Raw genomic sequence first — 27,469 nt, forward strand, 5'->3', positions numbered from 1 at the left:
TGTATAAGATGGGCATAAAGGGCCGCGCACAGCCCAGGCACACCACTAGATGACAGCACTGTCTAACCAATTAGCTTGCGAAAAATAGCAATATTCCCAACTCCATATCGCAAGGATGTGGACGGTCCCTTCCTGTTTTAGTGCCGAGAGAGCCACCGTACCGACTCACACTGGAGCAGGAATACAGGCACTCATAACGCGATTATGTCTGGATTTTCGCCGTGTTTGTCCAACACACGGAGCTGTATCTTCCATCGTGGCGCGTCCAGGTTTATGTTTTAGGGAATGCTGTTATGTTATTCTACGGGTAGCTGGTAACATAGCAGGCCTGTTTATTGCGCTGCCAACCCTTGTTCCTTTCCTGTGTCAATGATTGTCCTCCCCTCACTCTCATGGCGGAGACTAAAATAATATATCACATAGACGAGGAGGAGACTCCTTATCTAGTCAAACTGTCCGTTTCTCCAGAAAAAGTCACCTTAGCGGATTTTAAAAATGTCCTCAACAATCGACCCGTCAATAGCTACAAATTCTTCTTCAAATCGATGGACCAGGATTTTGGGTAAGTGGCCACCATGATTATTATTAGCCATGTTCGTCTGGCTCACTTGCCATATATTATTGCAGTGTATGTGTATGTGTGTGTATAAACGCTTATTACAGGCCGTGATCACACGGTGCTGCTCGCAACATTGTTACATGTGTGCAAACTACAGTGCCATGTCTGTTTCCATGCTCCTGGCACCTGCTCATTATTACTATCCTGTGCGCAGTGGAGGAGACACACGAGTGTTTGAAGTGATACCAGATCTGTCCAGAGCCCTAATGACGCAGCCCTGCGTGCATTACCCAGAGCCAGACCCCTGCTCCCCTTATTAATGTCAACATATTAACCCATATTAGTGTCAATATATGAACCATGTTGAGCATAAGCGTGAGAGCAATGTTGACAAGGCGTCCACATGTTCAAGTTCTCAGGTTTCATATTGTCTTGTTTTGGTTTGGTTTCTCTGTGCTTAGTTTATTGTAGCATATGTATTTCACTAAGAGATGGCCATTTGGATATTTTTTTATCCACTTATAATAGGCTGGGAAGTTGTCTTTCTGCACAGACACTCACACAATGGACTGCAGGTGAATCCCAAGGGAATATGGCAACCACAAGCCAGTGGTTGTAGCTATTAGATATAATCATGTAACCACCTTTTGCATTTATTTGCCCCAGAGGAGGCAAAAGCACTACATCCTCATAACTTTGTCTTTATAACAGATGTTGAATTATATACTTTGTTGGACACACTGATTATAATATTTGTTTGTTTTCCTGAGGAATACTGATAATGTAATATCGCACAGTGAACGGGCGTTTGTTTGCCATCTCATCGCCTCCCACAGTCCACTGGCTATTCAGTCTGGTGTTTAGACGTATAATATACAGTGTTATCATTTAATGTCATCAGGAGAGATAAATTAAATTAATGATTTAACCTACAGTCATATTCTAGTCTGATTATATTTTAGCATTAGTTAAAAGAAGAATTTTTCAAGCATTTTTTTAAGCAAATGATTGTAATGTGGACTCATTTAGTATGGTTTTTCTTTCATGTAACTCATTTTATTATTTTCACAGTGAATTTTACCTCAGAGAGTAACAGGAACTTTATCTATCCACTAGATGTTAGACTTTATGAATAATTACTTCATAAAATATTACTTCTTCTTTTCTCTCTGTTCCTCTCTTTCTAATCCCATCCTGATTTTTTCGGGGTTACAACAGCTCTACAAAGCTCTTCAGCTCTCTTGGTCAGTGAGATCTGCTTGTCTCGGGCCTCTCCTGAGGATGACATATTTGTGTCAGTGCCTATTTCTCATTCCAGCCTGAACAGTCATACATGGGCCCACGCACACACACACACATTAATATACTGTAACGCAAACACGATTGGAGGAAATGCAGACGCATTCAGTGTCTATAGAGCCAAACGTCATACATTTCCACTGCAGCCTGACCTTGTGAGGGAAGCTGGCTCTTCCTGGTGGCAGGCTAGGCTCGGTGCGCCGCTTTGTCCCCAGCCCCGGCTTCCTGCCTCTGTTGCACTGCAGGCCGGGCTGCTCGCTGGGCCTCAGGTGATCGACAAGCAGATTATGGAAACAAACAAAGTGTGTTTGCTTTCTCCACATGGAGACGTGGCTCCGTGTTGCTGAGCGCACCGTCACAGTAGGCCGACCGGCTCCTGCATGTGCATCAAGAAAGCATGTTAAATTATGTGGCGAGATGGACATTGTCAAATGTCTTTCACACAGAGCTGCTACACTCAGTTTGGAAAAGGCCTCTCCATCAGCATTCCAGCCTTTGAGTTAAGGTTGAATATTCAGGCTGTGTGAGTGCCGTATGGTACTGGCACAGTATGGAAGCAAACTCAGTCAAAGGCACAGAGGATAGCAGCGCTTTGTGGTAGCCATTCTGGCTGTACTGCATACACACAGACAGTATGGCTGCTGGAGAATTAGCTAGGGAGGAATAAGACTGCTGAGCAGAGAGGGAAAACATCAAATCCCTTGCAGTTATAGACAGTGTTTGAAATGTAAATGAGCAGTGAGTGCAAGGTCCTCTGTAGTAGACCCCCTGCAGTGCAGGAAAAACCAGCCATTTTCTTATGGGATTGCTGAACTACATTTGTGCAGGCAATATCAGCTCTTTAAGCAATGGCCACACAAATTTGATAAACGGTTTGTCCCCAAAACGCCCCAGCTTACCGCAGTGAACATGTCACTTCAGGTCCCTGTGGAAGCATATGAATACATGTAACCATGGGCGGATATGGCATTTCGGTCCACACAACATTTCGGTCCACAAATTACACGTTTCTTTGTGCACATTTCATACCTCAGTTGTTTTTTCGCCCATAATATTCATTCAGTCATCAATATTCATAAGACAGGAAGCTTATTGAGGCTGTGTTGTTTTCAAGCAACCCACTTGGCTTTTTCCGATACTTCAAGGTGATGATATGGCGTTTTGTCATTGCCACTGGTGGTGAGTGGGTTTGAGACCTCACTATAATGCAAGTCACAGAGGCACTCTGGAGCTGAGGAAGCAGCCAAGCTCAAGCTTTGAAAGAAACAGTCTTGTTTGCGCCTTAGAAAATAGGGGGCTGGTAGGGGAATCTTTCTTCTGCTGAGGTAGGGGTGCTAAGCCCCTGTAGTTAGAGGACAAAAATCTGCAGCTTTCTGCACAAATGCACCCCTGCCTCACCTCGCCTGCTTTTTTTTATTTTTTTTTTTTTACAGTTTGAGGATTGTGATATATTTTGAAGGTTATACTGCATTTGTGTGTCACGGCATTAACAACACTTTTATTGTGATAGGGCCTATATAACATAATGTCACATTGTGGAAATGGAAAACTACATTTGAACTTTCTTACTATGATGTTGTGAAAATAACACAGTTGCAGTACTGAACAGTATGCATGCTATTATTAACAGCTTTGGGTTGTTAAAATTTAATTTAGCTCTTTACAGAGTCAGACTCGGTCATATTAAAGTCCATCTATTCACAATCTTGTTTGACTACAAATATTTTGCTTCCCTGTTTATAGTGTCATTAGCATCGGCCAACCGAAGTCCTTGCACTGCCGGCCGGTGTTGGCTGGCTTCTCCTGCCTCTGGTTTCTGGTTTAGGCTGTAGCTACCCAGCCCTCCTCTGTCTCTCAACGCATAAACAAACACGTCTAATCTTCCCCAGCTACACAAATATCCAAAGCAGTGGAATATTCAGTGATCACCCGGATAAATCTTGTGTCATTATCCTGTGAAATCTGTTAAGACCTATTTAAGCTGTCAGCTCTAAGAAGTCAGATCTGTGACAGCAGCCCACACCAGACATACGCTTCTCTAAACAGGGGTTACAGTCTTTGTTTGTGTGTGTATGCATGCGCTTGTTAAGTTGAGGGTGGAACTAACACTGCTCCTGATATCAGATGAAAAAAGAAAAGAATGCAGGCCATGGGTGTTTTACCGCATGATAAAGACGTCATCTGTTATGATTGGAATTCTTGGTTCATCTGGTTTCAGTTCTTATAACAGGCCGAGATATGTTAAAGAGATTTATTTAACACGCCTGTTCCTTCTGAAGCAGAAAAAATGCAGTCACATTGGTGAACGGTGTGTGCAGGCAACCTTTTTCCTGTCAAACATGAGGAAGAAGAAGCGTCGCTGGTATTTTATTTTTACGGGCCACTCCCACATCCTCACAAGTCACCTTACAGCTGGTCATGCAGCTTGAGAGAGAGGATGCAAACACTTCCTACCTAACAAGCAGCCAGCAGAGTCGGCTCTCGCCTCCCTCCCTTTTCCTGAGGTGGAACAGGCCACAGCGGCGCACTCTGTGGTCGTCAGTTCCAGCCACAAGGCTACGTTATCTCCGTCCACCACTCCCAGTAATACAGCTCCCACAGCAGCAGCAGCAGCAGCAGCTCACAAATACACAACCAGCTTGGCTAATCATTTCAGTAGCAGGGAAGTTCTGGCAAACAAGAAGTGGGGAAAAAAGCTGTAAAGTCACTGTCAGAGACACCCCTGCGTAAAATCTTCTTAGGCTTTCCTGCTGCTCTCAAGTCATGCCTCTCCCTCTTTCATGTTCCGTGTTCAAAGCCAAGAAGCTAATGTGAGATCTCCAGAGTCTCAGAAATGCTTGGTTGTACCAATTTCTCAAAATCCTTTGAAAAAAAAAAGACAAACAAACAATGTGCTGAAAGAAATACGGGGGTTATAATCTGTTAAATATATCAGGGTGCCATAGCTCCATATGTGTGTGTGTGTGTGTGTGTGTGTGTGTGTGTGTGTGTGTGTGTGTAAGGTGTTTGTGAGTTCACCTCCTGTACCCCTCGGCTAGCTCCAGGCTTGATCTACGTGACACGAGCCGAGCAGGTGTGGTGAGTGGTTGCTGCTGAACTGTGTCCCAGCAGGTCAAAGGGTAACTGGGAGGTATTTTTGTTGGGAATTTACAGCCAAAGACGAACACACTGAGGGAGGCTCACACACTGGATCACTCTATTAATAAACACTCCTGTGCCTTGACGCCCTGTTGTCGCTGCTATGAGGATTTTCCTACCCACACATACATAAAACATTCACATAAACACATATCTGTCTATCTGCCCTGTCTATCTATCTGTCTACCTGTCTATCTATCTATCAACAGTGTGTCATTGTGAACTATTAGACCCACTCATTTCTGATGAATTGCCCTATCCTTGCCAGTTTGAGCGGCTTTTATAACCTTGTTGTGTTAAGTGTTACTGGACAAACAGCCATGATGTCCATAAATCAATAAAATAGAGACTGAGAGTGTTATCGCTGCTGCTCATTGAGCTTTCCCCTGCTAGCAAGGGTGCAAAGCTGTTTGAAAGCCATGTGGAAAATGCGACTTACAAAGTGTGAATGTCTCTCAGTACGTATCAGCTACGCAGGGAAGGGAAGCTTCTCCACACTGCACCGTGTCGTGTTGTTGAGCTGACTCTGTGTCCTTGTCCTGACTGTGTCTGTCTGCCTCTTCCCCAGGGTTGTCAAAGAAGAGATTTCCGATGACAACGCCAAGCTGCCCTGCTTCAACGGGAGAGTAGTGTCCTGGGTAAGTGAGATGGATGGTGCACCCATGCTGCCCCTCTCTCCTGGCTACACAGCCTAGGCTCTAACCATGTGCACTCATAGAGCATGTAAATGTATCCGTGTAACGCCTCCACAGAGCTGTTTCAAACACTCTTCACTGTGATCTTACTGCTCAGCTGTATAGTACAGGTGTGGGTGATTTCATTAAATATTAAACTACAAAATACAATCAGAGGGGGCTGAGTTTGACTGCTAGAACAATATAATACCTTCTAATGTAACCCATCTGATGGTCAGTTACTCTATTCATATTATAGTGATTTGTAATTATGGAAGATAAGCAGTGATGTGAGCAGGAGACTAATAAATCACATCAATCTGTCATGTTAAAGTGGATTTACATCTTAATGATCATACTGAACAGAAGACACAGGTTGAAGCTCCGGCTTTAAATATTGATGGCGGACTAAAAGCTAGGATGTATAAATTAGTTTGACTGGAAGCCAGTTTAATCTACTTGGTGTTTTTTTGTCTGCTTTTATTAACAATCCAGTTTAAGATTATTATACCTTATTGATCTTTGTAGGAGAATTCATTAGTTTGCTCCACAGGGAGGTCAAAGGGCAGGATCGGGGGCTCAGTTGTGGCTATAGAGTTGTTAGTGACGTCTTGCTCAATATCACTTACACAGTGTCGATATTGACGACAGGATTTGAAGCCTGTAATTAAATGTGATCTTACTGACTATACACCATTGCTGCTCAACAACCAGTTAGCCCAAATTTATGCATCTCCATGATTCATTCATGTTAGCCAGGATAACACTACACACTACTCACATGGTTCCCATTTTTCTTTGAACCATTCATAAAGATGATTTCATATTGTGGCACCACTCCCAAAGATATGCATGAAGTTTTTTTTATTTGTTACTGTAAATTTACACATAGAGCCCGACAGATATATTGATTGACTGATTTCATAGGCCAATATATCGGTATTAGTGTATATGCTGTCTGATATGTGCAGTTATGAAAAAAATAATGAATAAAAAAAATATATAATGCAGAAAATTGTGTTGCCGTGATTTAGAAATGTTAAGTGTTAGATTTTTGAAAAATTATTATTATTATTTTAGAAATAGTCAGCAATTGACTCGAACTGAGCAGTAGCCTAATTATGTTATTTAGCTATTCATTTTATTCCTATTTATTCTTTATTTTCTCAGTTATCATTTATAGAAATGACATACAATGCAATATATAGTTTGTATATTGTATAATAATGTATGACAGTGTTGAATATTATTTTAAACTTTTTTGTTTGTTTGAGAAAATAGCTATGTGGGTACATTTACAGAGTGGTTAAAAATCGGTGCAGGACCAACATAATAAAGGTCTATTTTCATTCCAGCTCTTGGCCGATATAGTAATTTTTTGGTTATCGTTTGATTTTTTCCTCTCTAAAATAAGTATTCCATATCGATCAGGCTCTATTAATTAATGAAATACATCAGTTTAACATTGTTGAATAACCTTTTAGCAGAAGTATGCTGCTGTGTGAATTTTAGCTGCTTCAAATAATACAAACCGTGATTAATCAGTGAAACATAATTTGCTGCAGCAATCATTATTTCTGACTGCTTGAAAATCATGGCAAGTGTGGGCTATTATTTCACTAATCTGAGCTGCGGCACAACTGCATATTTAGAGGGCTTTTATTATAATGGTAATTTCAATCTATATTGCTTTTTTCTTCTGTTTTTAGTGTTCAAAACATACATTTAAACATACAATTGGATACTTTCTGTCCAGCTTTAAGGCACTTCTTAGGTAAACCAGTACATGGTTGTTAAATTCAGAACTTAACATGTTTTTAAGGCAAATAAGACTAACTATCACTGTAAACAGACTAGAGAAACCAGAGAGTATGAGTATTTGAGTATGTGACTGATCAGATTTTTTTGTGTTTGCAAATGTACACTACATAAAGTGTGTAGGGATGCACTGATATGATCGGCACTGATACTGACCATATAAAGTACCACAGACATTATCAAATGACATTAAATACAATGTAGTTATAAAATGTGGTATTTCCACTTCCAGTAACATTCATTAAGTCACATTAGGTCACCCACAGCTCTTCAGCAACCTCTGGGCTCATGTTACCTCCCATAAAGTAATTCTAATGAGTTTCATACAAGAAAGAGGACACTGGTATATGATCAGAAGAGAAAAAGTCAGATCAGTGCATCCCTAAAAGTATCAATTTAATTAATGATACTGTCAAACCCAGACAGAAGATATTTTTTTTATGAAGCAGTTTTCCATAAAACTTGAGAACCACTGACCAGAGTGAAATCTGCTCAATCTTTTAGACAGAAAGTCTGTCAGCACACAGCAGACACAGCACACAGAAACAGAAGGTGATGAGAAATACAGAAATATTTTCAGTCTTTGCAGGAGGATGGAGCAAATAAAAAGTAGCCCACAGGGTTCATTTAGGAATCTAGTGGCACAATAGTGACACCTGGGAATCTCAGAACTCACATTAGAATAATCACGCAGTTGATTTTCTTTTCGTGGCTGCCTGCTTTAACTTTCATTATTCTGGATCAGATGAAAGGAGAGGAGTTTTATGTATGGGTCATTGTGCAGCATCCTTTGTACTGACACTCGACTGAGTAAAAGCCATGTGGTCTTTTAGGTTTCGGTGTTGTTTGCAGTGTTTCTCAAGTTGTTTGTGCATCACCACCAGTCATCTTTAGAGACCTCTTCGCAGCATCTCGCCTTTCCTCATGCATACTTGTACACAAGATGTGCTTGTCTCTGTTGCCAGCTTCGCTGTGTGTTTATCTTTGAGTGTCGCAAAGTCTGTTGAGGTTGCTTTTGATCTTCTCCCTTCTCTCTATGGGGCCTATATCACTCAACAGAATATTTATTATTGTCTGTGTTTTTCTCAGTGATGAATATGTCATGAATCTTTCCTTTATGCGCCAATTTCTCTCTCTCTTTTGCTCTCAGTTGGTCTTGGCAGAGAGTGCCCACTCTGATGGAGGATCTCAGTGCACAGAGAGCCATCCAGAGCTGCCCCCTCCTCTCGAGAGAACAGGGGGCATCGGAGACTCGCGGCCCCCCTCCTTCCAGTAAGTTGGCTGATTACTGCATGTCATATATGCACAATTTCACACACATGGGCATGTAGGCAGATGTATTCAAGCACACAATCCTGTGCACTGGGTGACCTTTTTATTTCACAGCTTGCCATATGTGCTAATCAGAGTGAGATTTATAATCACAGGCGCGTATGTAAGGTGTAGGTGGTCTATACGCCTGTGTGTGAATATAGCGTGAAGTATGTGCTAAAGCTTGAGTTTAGCAGAATGCATGGGTGTGAGTATTTTTCCCACTTGAATGTATGTTCCCTCCCTCCCGCCCACTCAACCATGAAGTAAGGCGTTAGTCCTCTCATCGATGTAAACATGATGCGTACGCTGCCAGTGCTGCTGATTCTTGAAATAGCCTTCACAGCATAAACATCTTCAGGCAAATTCTGGCACTCACTGAGGCCCATTGTATTCATTCACGCAGAGCATTCATCCATACTCGGCTAATAAAGGCACATGTGGCCCAAAAATACGTTGGTGCCTGAAAGCTCAGAAATGGAGATTTTCTTGACAGCATGATGAGTGCTACCTGAGTTCGGACTTTGAATTCAGAATGGCAGGTTGGAGAAATATCACTGTACTTGCTAAGGAGAAGTCCTAGGCTAAATATAGCTAGAAGGGCTGGGGGCAGTGGGGGCGAGGGTTGTTGCCATTACAGCGCTAGAGCAATATGGCTGAGGCTCTATATTGAGAACATGCAATCTGTCATGTCTCACTGTATCTCTTTATTCAGTGTTTGACATCTCAGCTCTTTTGCCCTCTCTGGGCTGCCCCCTGCTGTTTGGCTGTCAGCTGTCCTGATGATTTTATTGTTCCCGGCCAGCTTTCACTACGACTATCGCCACCTTGTGGAGCAAATCGACAGTGTGCCAGCCCCCTTACCCCACGTGATGCCCCCCCACCCCCCTCCCTCACTCTCCCTTTCTCTTTCCCTCTTTGAGTCAGACAGGCAGGCCTTTCTCTCAGAGAAACAGCGTGGTGAATTCCCTATAGCGAACCTCCTCTCTTCTGAAATGAACTGAGTCTTCCACCCTTTACCTCGCTCTGTAAATAGCTAGAATATTATTACCACTTCATTTTCTCTTGTGCTTTATTCATGCATTTCATGTGTTTGTTGGTGTGAATAGCTCTATTTGATGAGCACACAGAATAGGTGTTTTGGGCTGAGAATGCACACAACTGATGTGCTTCTGCCTGGTAATCCGGATTAACGGACATTAAAAGCACCCATCTCCATTTCCCAAGAGGGAGGGGGTGGCTATTGGCAGTAGAGAAGGGTGGAGGGGTTGAAAAGGGGGTGGCATTTGTTCACAGCTGCAGTCTAGCGCCTTGGATAATCTCCCCCTGGATCAGCAGACCTGCCGCCCGGCTGGTCAGCAGCCATCGACGGCCTTACAGACAGGCAGTCACCACCAAATCAATCATCACACTGCTGTCCAGTCACTACCAATAGAAGTGCATCCAAACTATGCAGTGATATTTGCATACATGCACTGACCTGTGCTGGTGAAGCCCGGCCCAGGTGCACCCATTAGCACCCAGTAGCAGAAGCGTGTAAGCATGGCTCATTGAGCACTTTATCCCGCTGAGTGAACACAGCAGACACAGCATCTTGTCTGCTCTTGTGTTTTTAATTTGCATTGATCATCCAAACACTGCCACTGAGGTGTGTGAGAACATTGGGCCTCATTCACTAATACGTGCCTAGAAATGTTCTGACATTGTGCACGTAATAAGCGCTCACGCAAAATTACCATCAGATTCACGACCCGTGCACACGGCCAATTTCGCTTTCTCTTGCAACGTGCATATGTCAGTCAATCACAATCATTCTAAATGCACAGACGTGTGCCCGCAATTTGCAATGATCATACTGCCACGCCCCCATTTCTCTGTGTAAAGAAATACATTTGTCTAGAGGAAGAGGTGAAGTTGTTTAAAGGGATGCATATGGAAAAAAAGCAAATAGCGCTTTGACAGACTTAGCAGAGAAAAAGCAGGATATCCAGAAGGGAAAGTAACAACAGGAAGCCAAACAGTACAAACACAAGCAAGACACTAATTAGGGTAAAAATAAAAAAATGAACACATGTTAATAAAAAATATACTAAAAAAGCAATAAAAGCATTTAAAAATACATGTCATCTTAACACCTGATTGGAGGTAATTCAGAATATTTTTCTATTTCTATATTTTGAATGCCTGTTAATTAATTAATTAATTAATTAATAAAATTGTGAAAAAATGTGTTTCATTGACTGTTTGAAGAACTAAAGTTACCTCAATATTTGTCAGAAAGATTCACAATTTGGCTTGGATGAAAGCCAAGAAGGTCCCCTTTAAAAAAAAATACCAAACACAATATTATAAAACATTGAAAAAACTCCTGACCATGAGCCTAAAGCAGGACATGCACCAGTTTCTAAAGTGCAATTTACTTCAGGGGTGACTCACTTCATGAGCTGGTTACTGTCACTCAGGAATGTCTATCATACTAAAAATGAAATCTAAAGACATGGACATTTTCACCTTGAGTGATACCGACAAATGAAATTTTAGGCTCTGGCCAATGGACTTAATAGGCTACATATTAATCAGTTTATAGTAGAATATTTTATATATATAATAATTTTTATTATTAGTTAGGATTAAAGGATAGGGATGGACGTATGGAAGAAACCTGCTAACTTGTGCATCTATAACATTAACGATCAATGAATTGATTAATCGTTACATACATGGGCAAAATAAAATATATTTATTTTATATATATAAAGGACAGTTGCCTATCTAGCAAAAGCAGGTAATTAATGAGTGTGTTTCTCAATGCATTTTTTTATTTTCACACTTTAAAAGCCGATAGCTACGTGTTTTGTTTCTTTATTCATGCCAACATCAGATGACCAAATTCTTAACGACCATTAATCAATCATCGACTAATTAGTCTCATATGCATTCGGAAATTAATGTTTTTAAATATTCATCTATTAAAGCTTTTTTTAAGAATTGAATTTCATCATGCTACACATTTAGGTGTGTGTTTACAAAGCTGGGCCTTCATCATTTCTGCATACGCATGATGTGAGGCAGTTCTTAATTTGAACACCCAAATTCAGACAAGAAATATTGATGAATATTGGATTTGTTTGTAAATCTTTGTACATACAGATTTGTGCACATCCGCTGTTGGTGAATGATGGCCATTGCTTTGCAGGATGATGTCTGTGTTTTATGCCACTTTTACTCTGTTTGTACTCTGAATATGACACTGTTTGTATATGAGCAATGCCATTTGAGCATGCATGAATGCATGAATACGCTTGCAGGACAGTGCGATTATTTATGCAGGTGTAAGGTGCATGTTGCACACATGCCTAAGTGTGTGTGACAGACTGACAGCCCTGAGTAGAGTTCTCACCAGCTTCAGGTTTCCCTGGTGCCCGGTGGCTGTGTAGATCCCTTAACCCTGGTGCCTGAGGCCACAGCATCTCCAGCCCCCTGACAAAAAAACAATCTGCCCTCCAGAACCCCCAGACTCCTCCCAGACCACAAGTACACAGGCCAGCTTATTGCTCAGCCCACACCTGATCTACCACTTCTCACTTTTTTATGCAATCTGTCATTCTCTCCTCTCTGTCTCGCTCCCAATCATGCTCCAGGCACCATCTGGGCTTTCAATAGGTCTCATTAATGCCAGTATTGTCCAGAATGGCTCCCTCACAGGGTATCTGGTCATTAATGACACTTAGTGAAAAACACATCACATACCGCACAACAATGAAACTGCTATTTTGGCCAGAGGGATTGAATTTGAAACAGAGTCATAATATGAGTTGCATATTCCCCTCAGGCTGAATGGCAGGCAAACAGATATTATAACAGACAGAAATATATTGTAGCTGGGGATTATGTTCAGGACTGTTGGTCACAGGCCGGCTGGAGAATTAATTTGAAAGACTTTCTGTGAGAGAGACAGAGGGAATGTGTGTTTTGTACATCATAATGAATCTGAATGAAGTTTTCCGATGTGTGTATTGCAGTGCCAATGCGGTGAGCAGTCGAGATGGCCTGGACACCGAGACGGGAACTGAGTCTCTTCTGAGCCACCGCAGAGAGCGAGAGAGAGAGCGGGCACGGAGGAGAGCGAGAGAAACTGAGCGTGAGTATTATCGGCCAGGAACAGATGGATCCTAAAAATGCAATTATCTTGTCATTTCCAAGTTATTACATTTCAGTGCCTCTTACTCAATACTTAACTTTCTTACTCTGCACAAGTCACTCAAAAAAAAAATTGGACAGACAGCAGACATGTATGAAAAGAGGCCCTCGGGGATCACATGGCCTGTATTGGACTTTAGCTATATAAGACCAAGAAACACATACATATCCAAGTTCTGGGAAAAGTGAAGAAAGCGAGGAGTGAATAAGTTCACTGCGTGTCAAACTTTCTGGAATTCACTTTCTTTCCCAATGGTTGTCGTTCTCCTGTTTCCTGTGCATGGCTCAGGTTTATGGTCAGAGGCTGTTTTCCACTCAGTAGTCACACTCCAGTCTTGTACGATGATTATACCCTGTCAGATGACACTAGTGTTCTGTGAAATATCACAGGAGTCTTTTGCAGCTATTGTTGAGATATAAATGCAACCATCTACAGTCTATGGAAAAGGTGTTTGGATCTTGCTTTTTGAAAGCCCCTGAGAACTGTTATCAACATCTGCCATTTGACTGCTGAAGATTCTGTTAAAAGCGTTTTCTAGGAGAAGGAAGGCTTTCGTCCTGCTCCTTCAAAACAACTCTTTTCCTTCACAGGCTCTCTGTTTTTAATATGAGAGCCTGCCAGGCAACATCACATGAGTGCACTGTCCACAAAAGGGTAGAATATGCTGGTGCTGCAGGAAAAGGTGTGTTCTGTCATCAGCATAACCATACCAGCGGTATTTTGAGATATCCACTTCATTCTATTCCGGTTCTTGCCACAAAGGCAATTTGGCAGAATTATTCACTTTTTATTGCAGGAAGTAATATCTGATGCTCTCAGTCTGGTGTTGTTTTTACTCACAGTGAAGCCAGTTGTCTCTCTGTCTCTCTCTGCACAACATGCCTGGCTTTTTGTATCCTGCAGCCTGTATCACAGGGTACAGCATCATGTTGAGGCTGTAGAGAAAGCTTTAACTGTCTTGCATGCTGGAAACAGATTTATCTTATTCAGAGCAGAATAATATCCATTGATTCCATCACTAGTAATTGGAGTTGAAAGGAATACCATTGTTGATTATTCCTATTGGTTCTATTCTGTATGGATTCCCTTATTTATTCCCGATCAGTCTTCTTTCATACATTCAGTTTATGGAATTTAAGCCCATGTTGTGTAGAAAGATGTTTCGGCATCACTGGTGTCTTCACTCTTAGTTGAATTTATCATTATAGAGACATTACAAGCAGCACAGATGTCATCTTTATTCCTGAATTTCTTTATTCTTCGACATGACTTGTTTTTGTCATGAGTCATTTCTCGGAAAAATACATACTGACATCAATAAAAGGAACTGATAAGCTCAGAAGCATCTGGTTCCAGTTAATCAGATCATTTGGAACTGGTTCTCAGCTGTAGCCCAGAGTTTGTTTACTCAAGTAGAAATTTGAGGTACTTGTACTTTGCTTGAGTCTTCTCTTTTCATGCCGCTTTATACTTCTACTCCACTATATTTATCTGACAGCTTCAGTTACTGGTTACAAATTAAGATTTCTGCAGAAAAAACATATGAAAAGCTTATTAAACAAAAATTAATTTCTCTTCCAACTACTCTTTTAATTGTCAGTAATACATGCAAAAAACATTGAATTAAAGGGTGGGGATTTGCTGCTTTTCAAAAATTGTTTTAACATTTTAATTAATGTTTAACTATTTTGATAGTTCTATTATATTAGTTTGACAAAAAAACACTTTAAAGGTCCCTCTTAGACTCTGGATAATTGTGACACAGTTCTTACTGTTTTTGGTAAACTAAATCATTTATCAATCAATAAAGAAAAGTAAAAGAAAGTGAAGAAAGTAATCAGCAGATTAATCCATAGTCAATAGCTTAAAATAACCTCCACCGACTGCAACAGTCAAAACCTGATTTTATATTAATGCATGAATAATAACAATCTAATGCTACAATTTATAACAGTATTACAATCACAGGTGACTATTTTCTGCATTGAGTACTTCTACTTTTAATACCTTAATTACATGTTACTGATTACTTTCAATACAGGACTTCAGAGTGTTTTCACAGTGTGGTATTCAACTCAAGTTAAGGATCTAAACACCTCCTCCAACCCTGGCATCTTGTGTGATGTTTTTGACTTGGCTCAAGACATATCATTGATGCTCACCATGTCAGATCCACTGCTGCTGACTGCCAACTGCACATCTGTTGTTTTGGTGCTGAAATACTTCAAGCCTAATGAACTTTGCATCTGTGCTCCGTCCTCCTCTGTGACCTCAACACATTGTACTGAGAGAAAATTAGGAATTTCTTCAGGAAAATGATATGTATTCCCCACCATCTCTGTCTCTCTTACATACACACACACACACACACACGCAGTCTTACTTTCTCTGTTTGCTCAGCTGGCATCTCCTCCCCTGCTAGTTTGTTAGCACTAATTAATTGAAACCATAGAGGGAATTGGGTCTGAGTTTGCCAGCAATATCATGGCTCATAAATCTAGCAGGCAGGATCCCATATATTCTACTTCAGTTTGGCTGTGTTAGCTCAGTGCTTGCTGTTGTAGTCACATGGTCTGGATGTAAAGAAGGAGCCGGTTGCCCCGCCTCTTTACCTCGAGCCCTGCAGCATCAGCAGCAGCAGGAATTCCCCTGTCACCTTATACACACGCTTCAAGTGATTTTGTCTCAACGTGAATGCAAGCTGTTTTACAGTGATTGGTTAAAGTGCTCAGCCCAGGTAAACATATACCTTCTTATTTTGTCCGTCCGTGCTTTGACGTTTGAGAAAGAATGGATGAAAAATGCAGCAGTTGACCATTTTAGCAGGGTGAACAGGTGTAGGATGCAGTTATGGGATATGATCTGTTTCGACGCCGCCAGGTGCTCTGCAACTTAACCTGTCGTGAGGCAAGAATCTAATGTTCTGTTATTACATTGTAGCAGAGAACATCCAATACCCTACAAAAGAAAAAAAGCATCAGTATTGCATTAAGTATAATGGTGTTTAGTGCTGCTGGGATTTCAAGGTTGAGGTCAAAGAAGACATGGCTAAACCAAAGCACTTATGCTTGTATTAAAGTATTAACACAAAGCATGAAAACAGCTGGGAAAACTGTTATGAAAAAGTATCTTGAAATATATATTAATATATTTTTTTGTGATGCAACGTTGCTAAAAGCATCTGGACTTTTAATAACCTGAGGATGTTTTCACCTGAGGCAAAGATGGGACAGGACAGCACATCATCTCAAATCCCATATTATCTCCGTTTGGGAGAATGCCATCATCTGATTGGTCGGAGACAGATTAGCAGTCATTCTATAGTTGCGTGCGATTGGGGGGAGGGACGAGGCAACACTTCCTGCTGACTCTCAGCTCAGTTTCTCTGTGCGTTGGATGAAGGCACACTGTCGGCTGCGGTGAGAGGGATTTGTTATGTCCGTTGATGATATTTGACATTTTAATATGTGATATGATGCACATGATTTCATTTTGTGGTTAGTTCAGTGTAGGATTTTTTTTAATGATTCCAATGTAATTTTAGAAAGTTTTGTTACTTGTTTTGAGCTTTTATAGGTGATGCTGTTTGTTAATCCACCAAATTGACACACATCTGATCATCTGATGAGTGTGTTATGTATTAATTTATGGATTATCGTTAATAAAATTGGAACATATTTGACCTTTTACAACCTTTAGAATGTCAGGTCATGATTATATTTATATGTTTCAAGTGTCTAGTCAAAGAGTGACTCATTCGTTTTCTTACTTGCTGCTCTTCACAGAGTACTTTTATACTTATTCCCTATTTGCCTCTATTGTAGATAAGCTGTGAAGCCTGTCAGCAGGCAGCCGGTGGGCAGAGACCGTCTGGGGCTCAGGCTGAGTTTCAGAGAGCAGCTAGCCCAGACGGAGCAGAGCACAAAGACACAGATTTCAGTCTGGCTTGGTGAACCTGTACTTCTTTTTGTTTGTTTTGTTTTTTGTAATCTGCTGTGGCAGTCATCTGAGCGTGGGTTGTGTGAATCATGACAGTGGATGTCATGTCCCTCGGCTGATTGAGTGTTTATGTGCAGCAGCTCAGCTTTCATAGAAACACCCTGTGGGCGGAGCTAGCGATGGGAACTACCACATTGCTGGAATGTTTTGCTCGCTCTCGGCGGATGTGCTGGCTGCCACGCCCTCTTCGCCTTATGAGACCTTTTCAGCCAATCCGCTGTCACCCTGAGACAGCACCATCTCGCTGGCAATGTACGTATGGATATGGAGTAGCTGTACACTGCTGGGGATTTTAAAGAGTACTGTGAGGCACTGTATTCGGAGTAAATGCCAAGTAACTGTATTCATTTTTCAACTTTGTTTGATTATTTCTACCTTTTCAATATTTTACTGAGGCCAAAATAGTTGTTAATGTCTCTTGCCAGAAATCTTGACTAGGGTTGCAAAGGGGTGGACAATTTCCGGTAAGTTTCCAGTATATTTCCGGAAACTTTCCATGGGAAGTTAAGCTTGGGAATTTTGGAAATATTCCTTTTCATTAAACAACAAAAACATGAATGCTGATTTAAATATGCATGCATGTACATGCATGAAATCTAGTTGTTTTAGTCAAAATTAAGCTAAAATATATTTCCCCCAACTGTTTTTAAGTTCCTTGTTAAGGGCCAACCTTCAATTTTGTAAATCCCGGGTTTATTCCTGTTATTTTCCTCAAATCCCTGTTAATTCCCATAGAAAGTTTCCAACTTTGGAAATTCATGGAATTTTGCAACCCTAGTTAAGACCCAGGCAGTTACTCAAAAAATCCACAGACCTTAATTGGGAGAGGTTTCATTTGGGAACTATGTATTTTCCAGTATAGTTCCTACATGAAAATACTCACAACAAGGTCTTCTTGATTTCTGTGAAGAAACATTGCTATAGAGTTTTTCATGTATATTTTTTGCAAATCGTCATATAGTTCTGTTATATTTTGAGAGAACACACTCAAAAAACACTCAGCTACTCGCACCAAAACCATCTAGATTGATAAACAGAACTGTACGTAAGATAAAAATATATATATATATATATATATATATATATATTTGATTTTATAGTGAGCTGTCCCTTTAAATCCCTTTGAGTTCATGTTTTCAATAATGCTAAAATCTTCCACAGGTATCAGAGATGAAAGTCTTGTTTTGTCTCTGTTGCTCAGATAACTGTGATCATTTTCCAATCACGCCACTCTCACTGACACTGTTTTCCCCCCTTCTAACCCGAACCTTAACCCTAACCCTCCACACGATGAGCAGCGCGACCTCCCGTCTGACTCACTGCTGCTCTGCTCTTTCTCTCTCCAGTCCCTCGCATCAACGGTCACTCCAAATCAGAGCGCACCGCAAGAGACTCGGCCATGGGTTACGACAGCGCCTCAGTAATGAGCAGCGAGTTGGAGTCCAGCTCGTTTGTTGACAGCGAGGAAGACGAGGATGCGAGCAGGTAACATACTGCCTCACTGCAAAATGTATTTCTGCTCAGTCCAGACACTCGGATCAGTAGATTTTGTTTTATTCTGAAATGGTCTACAGTTTAAAAAAAAAAAAAGAGGTAAAGTCCATTTATGTGAAGTTATTTTTCTTCTTGAGACTCCCTGAGGTGTTCATTTATTTATTATTATTTCAACCCTAATCCGTTCAGCTGTAGTTGTGGTTTATCCTGCAGCAGTTCAGACTGTAACTACTTTAAACTCACAGGTTTGAAGCTACAGAAGTCAGTCATGCAAGTTAAAAAACATTTAGAGCCACAGACAGTACATACACTGCATTCAGAAAGTATTCAGACCTTCACTTTGTTCTTACATCGCAGCCTTAAAAAATATTTTAACCCCCCAGCCCCAATCAAGCGTGCAAACAGAATTAGACATTTTTGCAAATTTGATAAACATAAACAATTTACAGACATTGTGTTGTTGATACAACATGCAAGTGGAAATAGGTTTAACTGCACTACAATCTTCAGCTCACAAAGTGACAATTATATTATACATACATACATTATATTATATATACATCTACATAAGTGATACTCATAGCAGTCAGTGGCATTCTAGCATTGGGTCATTTTAGGTTAACTTTCAATTATTACTTCTTTTAACATAGGCTTCATGGTCAGTTCAATTCTATAAATATAGCCCAGTTTTACAGATCACAAAGTTGCCTTACAGGGCTTCACAATCTATACAGCATACAAACCTCATTTTTAGATCTATAATTTTCCATAGATTAAGTTCTAATCTAACAGATCTATAACTCTTAGAAGCTGCAAATATGTTTAAAACCTGTCCAAGATATTGCTAATAATTTATCTCTTTTAGTCTTTCTGTCACATGAAAAATAGATGAAGAATATCTGCTCTACACAAACATTTTCACTGTAAACAGAATTGTGCTTAACATGCCGGGTCATTTCTGTACACTCCCCCTTAGAGATGTAATTATCATACTCCACTGTTTCTGTCTTCTTCTAATATCCTGTCTTCATCTCTTTCTTTCCATATCATTATTTTCCATTTCTTCCTCTGTGCTTCAGGCTCAGTAGCTCCACAGAACAGAGTTCTTCTTCACAGCTGATGCGAAGACACAAGCGCCGCCGACGGAGGCACAAAGTGGCCAAAATAGACCGGGTGAGCTGCTCTGTTGTTGCCTCTCGTGAAATTGAAATTGACATTTAGCATGACAAACTTGCTTTACTTATTATATGATCTTCCTGCCTTCCAGTCTTCATCCTTCAGCAGTATCACAGACTCCACTATGAGCCTCAACATCATCACCGTCACGCTCAACATGGGTAAACCTAACATTTCTTCGTTTTTTTTTAAAGTTTAAATGTACAAGCATGACATTTTTTAATGTTTAATATTGTTTTCCCTGTTTTTTTCCCTGACAGAGAAGTACAATTTTTTAGGTATCAGTATTGTTGGTCAGAGTAATGACCGGGGAGACGGCGGCATCTACATCGGCTCCATAATGAAAGGAGGCGCTGTGGCTGCTGACGGAAGAATAGAACCTGGGGACATGCTCCTTCAGGTACTGTACTTTCAGTTTCAAGTATCATTGAAAATGTATTTTCATTATGGTGCATGTTTTATTTGTATACTAGTGTTTTTTCTGCTGCTGCTCCTGCTGTTTGTGCATTGTGAAAGCTGAACATGACACATATAGAGATGACTTCCGTCTGAGGTTTTGTGGCCTATAAAGAAACCCAAATGTTACATTCACTTCCGTTTCTGGGCCCTTTTGTGTAAGTTGTAATTCGGCCTCTCCTTTTCCTTCCTGTTAATGCCTCTCTTTTGATCCCTGTGCGGCAGACCTTGACAGTCACACCCTCTGTAAAACACACGATGGCTGACGATGCTTTGTTTTCGCCCCAACATTTACAATATAGGTTTAATTTTGACTGTGTATCCCAGGGAAAGCAGCTTAGGATTTGCAGGCATCTGAAGGCCTAAGAGCACTGCAGAGATTAATGTGCACAGCACAAGTGCATGAATACATTTGAGCCCTCGACAGAGCTTTAAAATAATGTTTCAGACATGGAAACACATTTTTCCTTTATGTAATGAGTCATTTTGTTGTCTGCCAACCAGGTGAATGATGTCAACTTTGAGAACATGAGCAATGATGATGCTGTGAGGATCCTCAGAGAGATTGTTTCCAAAACTGGGTAAGAACATACAGCTTACTCAGAGCACCTACTGAGCGTTGTGATTGTTTAACTCTATGCTGCAGAAGATTATCATATTGAGAGCATAATTTTCTGTATGTAAGGTGTAATGTTACACTTCAGACTAACACATTAATCAGATAGGGTGCTGTTTGGGTGTTAAAGGATTAAAGGAAAGCCTATTGAGAAAAATCATGAGTGTAAAATGCAAGCAGAGCCCTACAGTTTATCCATTGTTGCCAAACTGCATACTTGTTAGATTGATTAGATTTAGTGTGTTATCTGACTTTTTCCATAGGAAGACTAATGACTTCTGAGCTATGATCAGAAGTAGTTTAGAGCACTTTCCACCAGAAAGAACACAGACTGGATCTCTGAGTTAATGATTGAAACAGTAGAACAGATAAATGTAGACAGGTATCTGTTCACTCCTATCTGTTGTAGAGCCAAATATGGGACTTGTATGTATGTGGATTGTGCACCAATTTTTGCACCAATATGTCCATGCAAAGATACTCAGAGGGCTGCTGTCTTAAACAAATAACTTTATTAAAGAATTTCATATATTATTATTATTCATTTTAAAACAATGCTAGAACATAAATATCAGCACTGTATGTTCACTGTTAGTCAATTGCTGACTAATGAATAAATTAATGAATAAATTAGAATAAGATAAATAGCTATATAACACACCTTCTAAAGGACCCAGGCTTTGTTTTCTGCATTATATATGTTGTGTAAAAGAGGTTTTCATATTAGAAAACATATACAAACTATAAGACAATAGATAGTGATATGTCTGGGCTTTTGGCTGTTGTATTTTATTTGTCTCAACCTAATTTTGCTCCTATGTGTTTGATAATTAAGGACCTCAATTCAACTAAAACTAAATTTTTTAGATGGGCATCAGTTATTGATTATCTTTGTTAAATAACCTCTTCTTTTCTTTTTTTTTAAATGTATCCAATTAATCGTTTTTAGTGGATACATGTGTGTGTATGCTCATGAAAGATGTGTACATGGGTGGCTGAAAAAAACATTTTTAAGGTGTTCTTGTTCTGCAATTATAATTTCCTGTTCATTGTTGGCAGTGGCAATAAAGAAAGAAAGAAAGAAAGAAAGAAAGAAAAAAGGAAGAAAGAAAGAAAGAAAGAAAGAAAGACCTCTATTTGAACTGATTTTCTATTTTCCTCTCCTCCAGTCCTATTAGTCTTACTGTTGCCAAATGTTGGGACCCGTCTCCACGAAGCTACTTCACCATCCCTCGTGGTAAGACAGACACTAATGCTATATCTCAATCACATAGATTCATACAAATGAAACTTAACTGATGTTTTATTTGTTCAGCTGAGCCGGTGAGACCCATTGACCCAGCAGCCTGGATTTCACACACCACTGCCCTGACAGGACCTTACCCACACTATGGTAAAAGCAACCAACCACCACCTCCCTCACACTCCATGAAGCATCCATTCTGTGGTAATTACAACAACCTCATAACATTTAAACAAGTGAAAAGTTCTTCTTATCTTATTGTCTCACTCCTCTCCCATCCTAGAGTTTGACGACTTGCCTCTGTCAGCAAGTAAGACAGACATGGCAACCATCGTAAAGGTGATGCAGCTGCCTGACTCTGGCCTAGAAATCCGAGACAGGATGTGGTTGAAGATCACCATCGCCAATGCCGTCATTGGTGAGAAAAACTGAGCTGTGTGGGCACTGAAAGCAAGCATTTCTGTCAGGTTGACTAAGATTTGGAGTTTTTTTTAATGTAATTTACTGTAAGTAATGCATTTAGTGTGAGGAAATACACAGATGAGTAATACTACTACCAAGTAACTGTTTAAAACAAACACCCAAAAAAAGATATGGTCCTTTTTGTTTTTTAAGAGCACATAATTGAATTGCAAAGTATTCTATAAGCACATACTAGCTTTTCTCAATTCCTATTTCTTTGAGGCAGTTTATTATACCTAAATACAACTCATTGCAACTCATTAAAGCATGCTTATTATTTTTTTCTAACAACAAGATCAACATCTCTGCCTGAAAAGTATTATGCATAGTTTTGTCACTCACTACACCAACTTTATTCTTGTTTTTTGCAAAATTGTGCTTGTGTTTGTTGCTGTGTCAGGTGCTGACGTAGTGGACTGGCTTTACTCCAGAGTGGAAGGATTCAAGGATCGGCGGGATGCGAGGAAGTATGCAAGCAGTCTGCTGAAACATGGCTACCTGAGACACACCGTCAACAAGATCACCTTCTCCGAGCAGTGCTACTACACCTTCGGGGACCTCTGCCAAAGTACAGCCACTTCTCTTAATGCAACCCTATGTACAGTATAAAACATGAATATTTAAAAAAATATTTTTTAAAACTAAAATGTTATTGTTATTTATTTGGCAACTGAATTCACCTCTTTATACCCAAATTTGAGCCGGCTCAATGGGCTTCTCTGAGAAGTCAGAAATGAATCAAGCATAACATTCAACCACTAAAACTAATGTTTCTGTCAGGAATGCAAGTAAATAACTATAATTTGACATTTTAATCAATAAATTATAATGTGCTTTGATATTTAAAAAAAATGTGTAAAGCAGTAAATTTGAAAATAATAATCATATTTTAGCATTAAAAATATCATTTCGGTTACAGAGCTTCTACATACTGGTGTATTAACCATTACAGAAACATAAAAAATGATTTCGGTAATTACTAATGCTGTTAATTTCGGACAGTTGTAGCATAAACCGGTGGTCTAATAAGTTTTGAATGTCTTTTTTCATGAATAGAAGGATTGTACTAAATCTTTCCCTTTCTGGTTCTCTCCAATAAGACATGGCATCACTCAATTTAAATGAGGGATCCAGCGGTGGAGGCTCTGAGCAGGACACTCTGGCACCGCTCCCTCCCACCAGCAACCCTTGGCCCCTGGGCGGACAGCCATTCCCCTACCCTCCCTTTCCCTCCGCGCCACCTAGCTTCCCGCCAGGATACTCAGACCCGTGCCACAGTTTCCACAGCGGGAGTGCGGGCAGCCAGCACAGCGAGGGTGAGCAATGTTAGGGATAAAACGGGCCTCTGAGTTTCCTATCAAGCTTTCTTTGATTAATGATAATTTGACTCAACATGCAACATGACATTATCCCTAATCTAAGTATTCCTGACATATTTTGTCAGTATTAACAAGTGTCTGACTCATGCTGATGTTAGCTTTTCTGCCTCAAATGAGCAGGAAGTTGGCATTGGATTGCATTTTTATTAATCACTTATGTGTATTCTAAAACCTGTATTGTCAAGGTCAATCATGAGCATCTTGAGTCATGCAGCGGACAGCTCTGCAGTACTGGGTGTGTACACGAAACAAATCGGATCAACCATGTGATTTCAAATCGCCAGCTTGAAATGATTAACATCAAGTCCATCCCTCATCATCAGTCCACGAATGATCTTTTGTTTTTTTATTTTGACTCAGAACGTGATAGTGCTTTGTGTTGCTTCAGCATGGTTTTTGATATCTGCACTGAGGGAGAGTGGAGGACCAGGGGGTGTGGCTGTGTATACATATTAAACCAGGCAGGTCAGACCGATAGATGGTAAATTACATGTCACCATCTATCAGTCTCAGTTTCATTATTTTGAGTGATTCATCCAGACATCGTCATGTCTTGCTTTCCGCCGGTTGTCACTCTTTCAGTTCGTTTATCTGCAACCTTTGAAAAATGGAGGGACAGAGATGACAAGATAAGAATAGTTGTGTATCTTATATGTAGGTTTGTTTCTTTTGGCACTTCCAAACAAGTGTTTGTGGGTATTTATATGTCTGCCTGCTTGTTTGAATAAGTGCATGTGCAATATTGAGGAGCAGTTTCTCCATGAATTGAAGACTTTTGACAAGAAAATAACCATGGGTGTAAATTTGTTATAACCCTACGGGCCAGATGTACGACAGTAGGGTACATTAGGTAGTGTGGGAAGGGCTGGGAGGTGTGTGTAATTCTGTTGTTCCCTCTGTTTCTGCTGGGCAACGGTAGACTGAAGGAGGAGGTAGTCCCAGGACACTGGGGGAACCGGTAAGCCTGCTAACCCCCTCTCCTCCTCTGCTGCTCTCTTTCTTTTTTTCCCCATTTACTCTCTTCATCTTTTTCTACTCTTCCTCTCTTTCTCTTATACTCAACAATTCCATCCATCATACTGTGGCTTTAAGGTTTTTTTCCCTTCCACTCCACCCATGTGTCCTTCTCCGTCGGTGTGTATCCTGTGTGTGACTCTCCTGACAGTCCATTCTCCCTCTCTGCACCTCTGGGCATGCATTCGTACTGTGCTGGGAGGTGCATGATGCAGGATGATCACTCCAAGGCTTGTGCTATCATTCTCACTGGTAGGGGGCGATCATGCACCACTTTACCCAGTACTGTTGGGCTCATTGCGGAAGGGGAGGCGTGGAATGTTTGATTTTGCAACAGCGTGGTACACCTCTATCAGTATGATGCCACCAGTGTGCATTACCAGCATTGAGACCTGAAACTTACAGACTTTTAAAACAATATTGACAAAGTGAACTGAATATAATAACTTTTCTAAACAAATCCATTGTTATTCTGTATAATCCACCAAGTGCTGTGCAGTTGTGTCTTTCTGATGCAGGTGTATCATGTTTACATTTATAATCTGTGAATGTTTCGGTGTTTGTCTGGATATCAGGTGAAGCTCATGGTATTAGTTGCTGCAGATGGAACTTGGGGAGGAAACCTCTGAGATAATCATGTTTGCCCTTGACTGTTGACTCTTGCTAGATTGCATAAGAAAATATCTTGTCACACCTTAAACAAAGTGCAGTCATGTATTTAATAATGCATTTTACTGTGTATTGCAGTCACTTAAAGGGATAGTTTACCCCAAAATCCAGAAGTAATGTTATTCCTCTTGCCTGTAGTGCTTTTTATCAATGTGGGCAGTTTCGGTTGTTGCTTTTTTGAGATGTCTGCCTTCTCTCAAATACAATGGAACTATATGGCACTCAGGTTGTGTCCCTTTCCATAAATCTTGACCCGGTTACTTAAAATAATCCACAGACCGGTGTTGTTTCTTGCAGAAACTATTTTTCATTAAACTGCTTAAAAGAAGATTTCTGCGCTTTGAGCACCACAAGCAAAGTGCCATATAGTCCCATTATATTTGATAAAAGGCATTAATCTCCACAGCGACTCAGTAAATCAAACCAGAACAATCTAGATTGAAAATGGCACTACAGGTAACAGAACAAATATGTAGTTTTAATTTTTGGGTGGCCTGTCCCTTTAATAAAGTGTCATGTGATGTTTAGTGTCTGTTGCAGTTCAAGAAGGCTTCAGGAAGCATTCTGATATACAGTATTTTGTTTAATGTGTGACCCTCTGCCTCAGTGTTATCAGTAGCTAAATCAGCTGTAGCTGATGAGTTGGTGCTGCTGACTGTTGTGATCGTTAAATGTACTTGTGCTGTAGAAGGCCGAGCTTAAATGTTGTTGTTTTGTTTTTTCCTCAACAGGAAGCCGAAGCAGTGGATCCAACCCCAGTGCAGGCAAAGGTAGACGCTCCTCCCCACAGGAGAAGGGTCAAAAGTCAACATGTAGCGAATCAGAACCCCGCATCCGTGGAGGGAGGCGCGGTGATAGGTCCGCTAGCCAAATGAGCCATCACAGCCACGCCGTCTCCAGTCACAGTCACGCCCGATCAAGTCTCAGTCACAGTCAGTCACACAGGAGTCACTCTCACTCACAGAACAGCCACCCCTCCTTCACCTACAGCCACGCCCCCTTCACCCAGCCAGGGCCCGGCTCCTGCGCCCACAGTGAGCGAAGCCATGCCTCCTCCTACGGCCCCCCAGGCTTGCCTCCCCCTTATTGTCTGGCCCGTCTGGCCCCCAAAACCTCAGTCAGCAGCAGCACGCCCCCTGGAGCCCCTCCTGGGAGAGAGTTAGCAGCCGTTCCTCCTGAGCTCACCGCCAGTCGCCAGTCCTTCCAGCATGCTATGGGCAATCCCTGTGAGTTCTTTGTTGACATCATGTGACAGGACAGTGCCTTCAAAACTCATAGAGCACAAAACAATTCTCCTTGAACAGCTCCTTTTCTCAATCTTTTGCCTCTGACCGCCTCCGAGTTCAGAATGTAGACATTGACTGGCCCTCGACTGACCCCCCTGCTACCTGTCTATCCCTCTGATGTCCAAGCAAAGGAATACAGGCAGCAAGAGCACAACAGGAGAGAGGCCTCTCACACACACAAGCACGGGTCCTCTGTGGCTGAAAACCCTCTTTTGTATTGACGTGACGTGTACAGTTTGTGAAATGTGAGTGGTATTCAATGTGGTGATTCTTTAAAGCTGCCACGCAGACATTCTCCGGAGTGTGTACTCTACCTAGGACATTTTCTGTTCTGCAAGACCTTTAAGCTGGCTGGGCCTGGATCTCAATCCCCCAGACCCAGGCCGACACCTACAGCCCGCACTTAGGAACATTTCTCTGGGCCAAGAACTTGGAATTGATCCCCTGACTCATATCTGTTATTACAGATATAATTTAAGCACGTTACACCAAACATCTGGCCCCTTTTCCTTCATATTGTGGCATTGCCACAGGCTTATTTAAGCTTTTTAGCTGCCAACAACTAAAAACGCTAACCTTGATCAGTTCACGATCTGTGGATTTCTTCATCTTCATAAGGGAGGCCCTGTTCATTGGATGAACTAGGCTGCATATTGCATGACTGTCTCAACTGCT

At 40.9% G+C, this 27,469-nt stretch overlaps 1 protein-coding gene across 9 annotated transcripts; it reads left to right on the forward strand.

Annotated features, from left to right (window-relative positions):
- The first annotated feature begins 104 nt into the window (after window positions 1-104).
- On the forward strand, window positions 105-27,167 carry LOC131971702 (segment polarity protein dishevelled homolog DVL-1-like). 9 transcript variants are annotated; one of them, XR_009394408.1, is made up of 17 exons: window positions 105-562; window positions 5,565-5,634; window positions 8,639-8,760; window positions 12,822-12,940; window positions 18,346-18,484; window positions 19,573-19,666; window positions 19,761-19,830; window positions 19,930-20,069; window positions 20,630-20,706; window positions 21,911-21,978; window positions 22,057-22,188; window positions 22,268-22,402; window positions 22,847-23,014; window positions 23,547-23,762; window positions 24,011-24,060; window positions 24,745-24,783; window positions 26,240-26,375. XR_009394408.1 is itself a non-coding variant. In XM_059333265.1 (16 exons), exons 1-15 carry the CDS (start codon window positions 393-395, stop codon window positions 24,747-24,749), a joined length of 1,725 nt encoding a protein of 574 aa, XP_059189248.1. In that variant the 5' UTR covers window positions 105-392; the 3' UTR covers window positions 24,750-24,783; window positions 26,240-26,375. The 9 variants fall into 9 exon arrangements, 4 of the variants coding, with proteins under 4 accessions (XP_059189248.1, XP_059189246.1, XP_059189244.1 ...); XR_009394405.1 differs by having other exon boundaries at window positions 23,547-24,060; XR_009394407.1 differs by having other exon boundaries at window positions 24,011-24,783.
- Window positions 27,168-27,469: the final 302 nt, after the last annotated feature.

This window comes from Centropristis striata, chromosome 5, assembly GCF_030273125.1.
Source record: "Centropristis striata isolate RG_2023a ecotype Rhode Island chromosome 5, C.striata_1.0, whole genome shotgun sequence".
NCBI lineage: Eukaryota > Metazoa > Chordata > Actinopteri > Perciformes > Serranidae > Centropristis > Centropristis striata.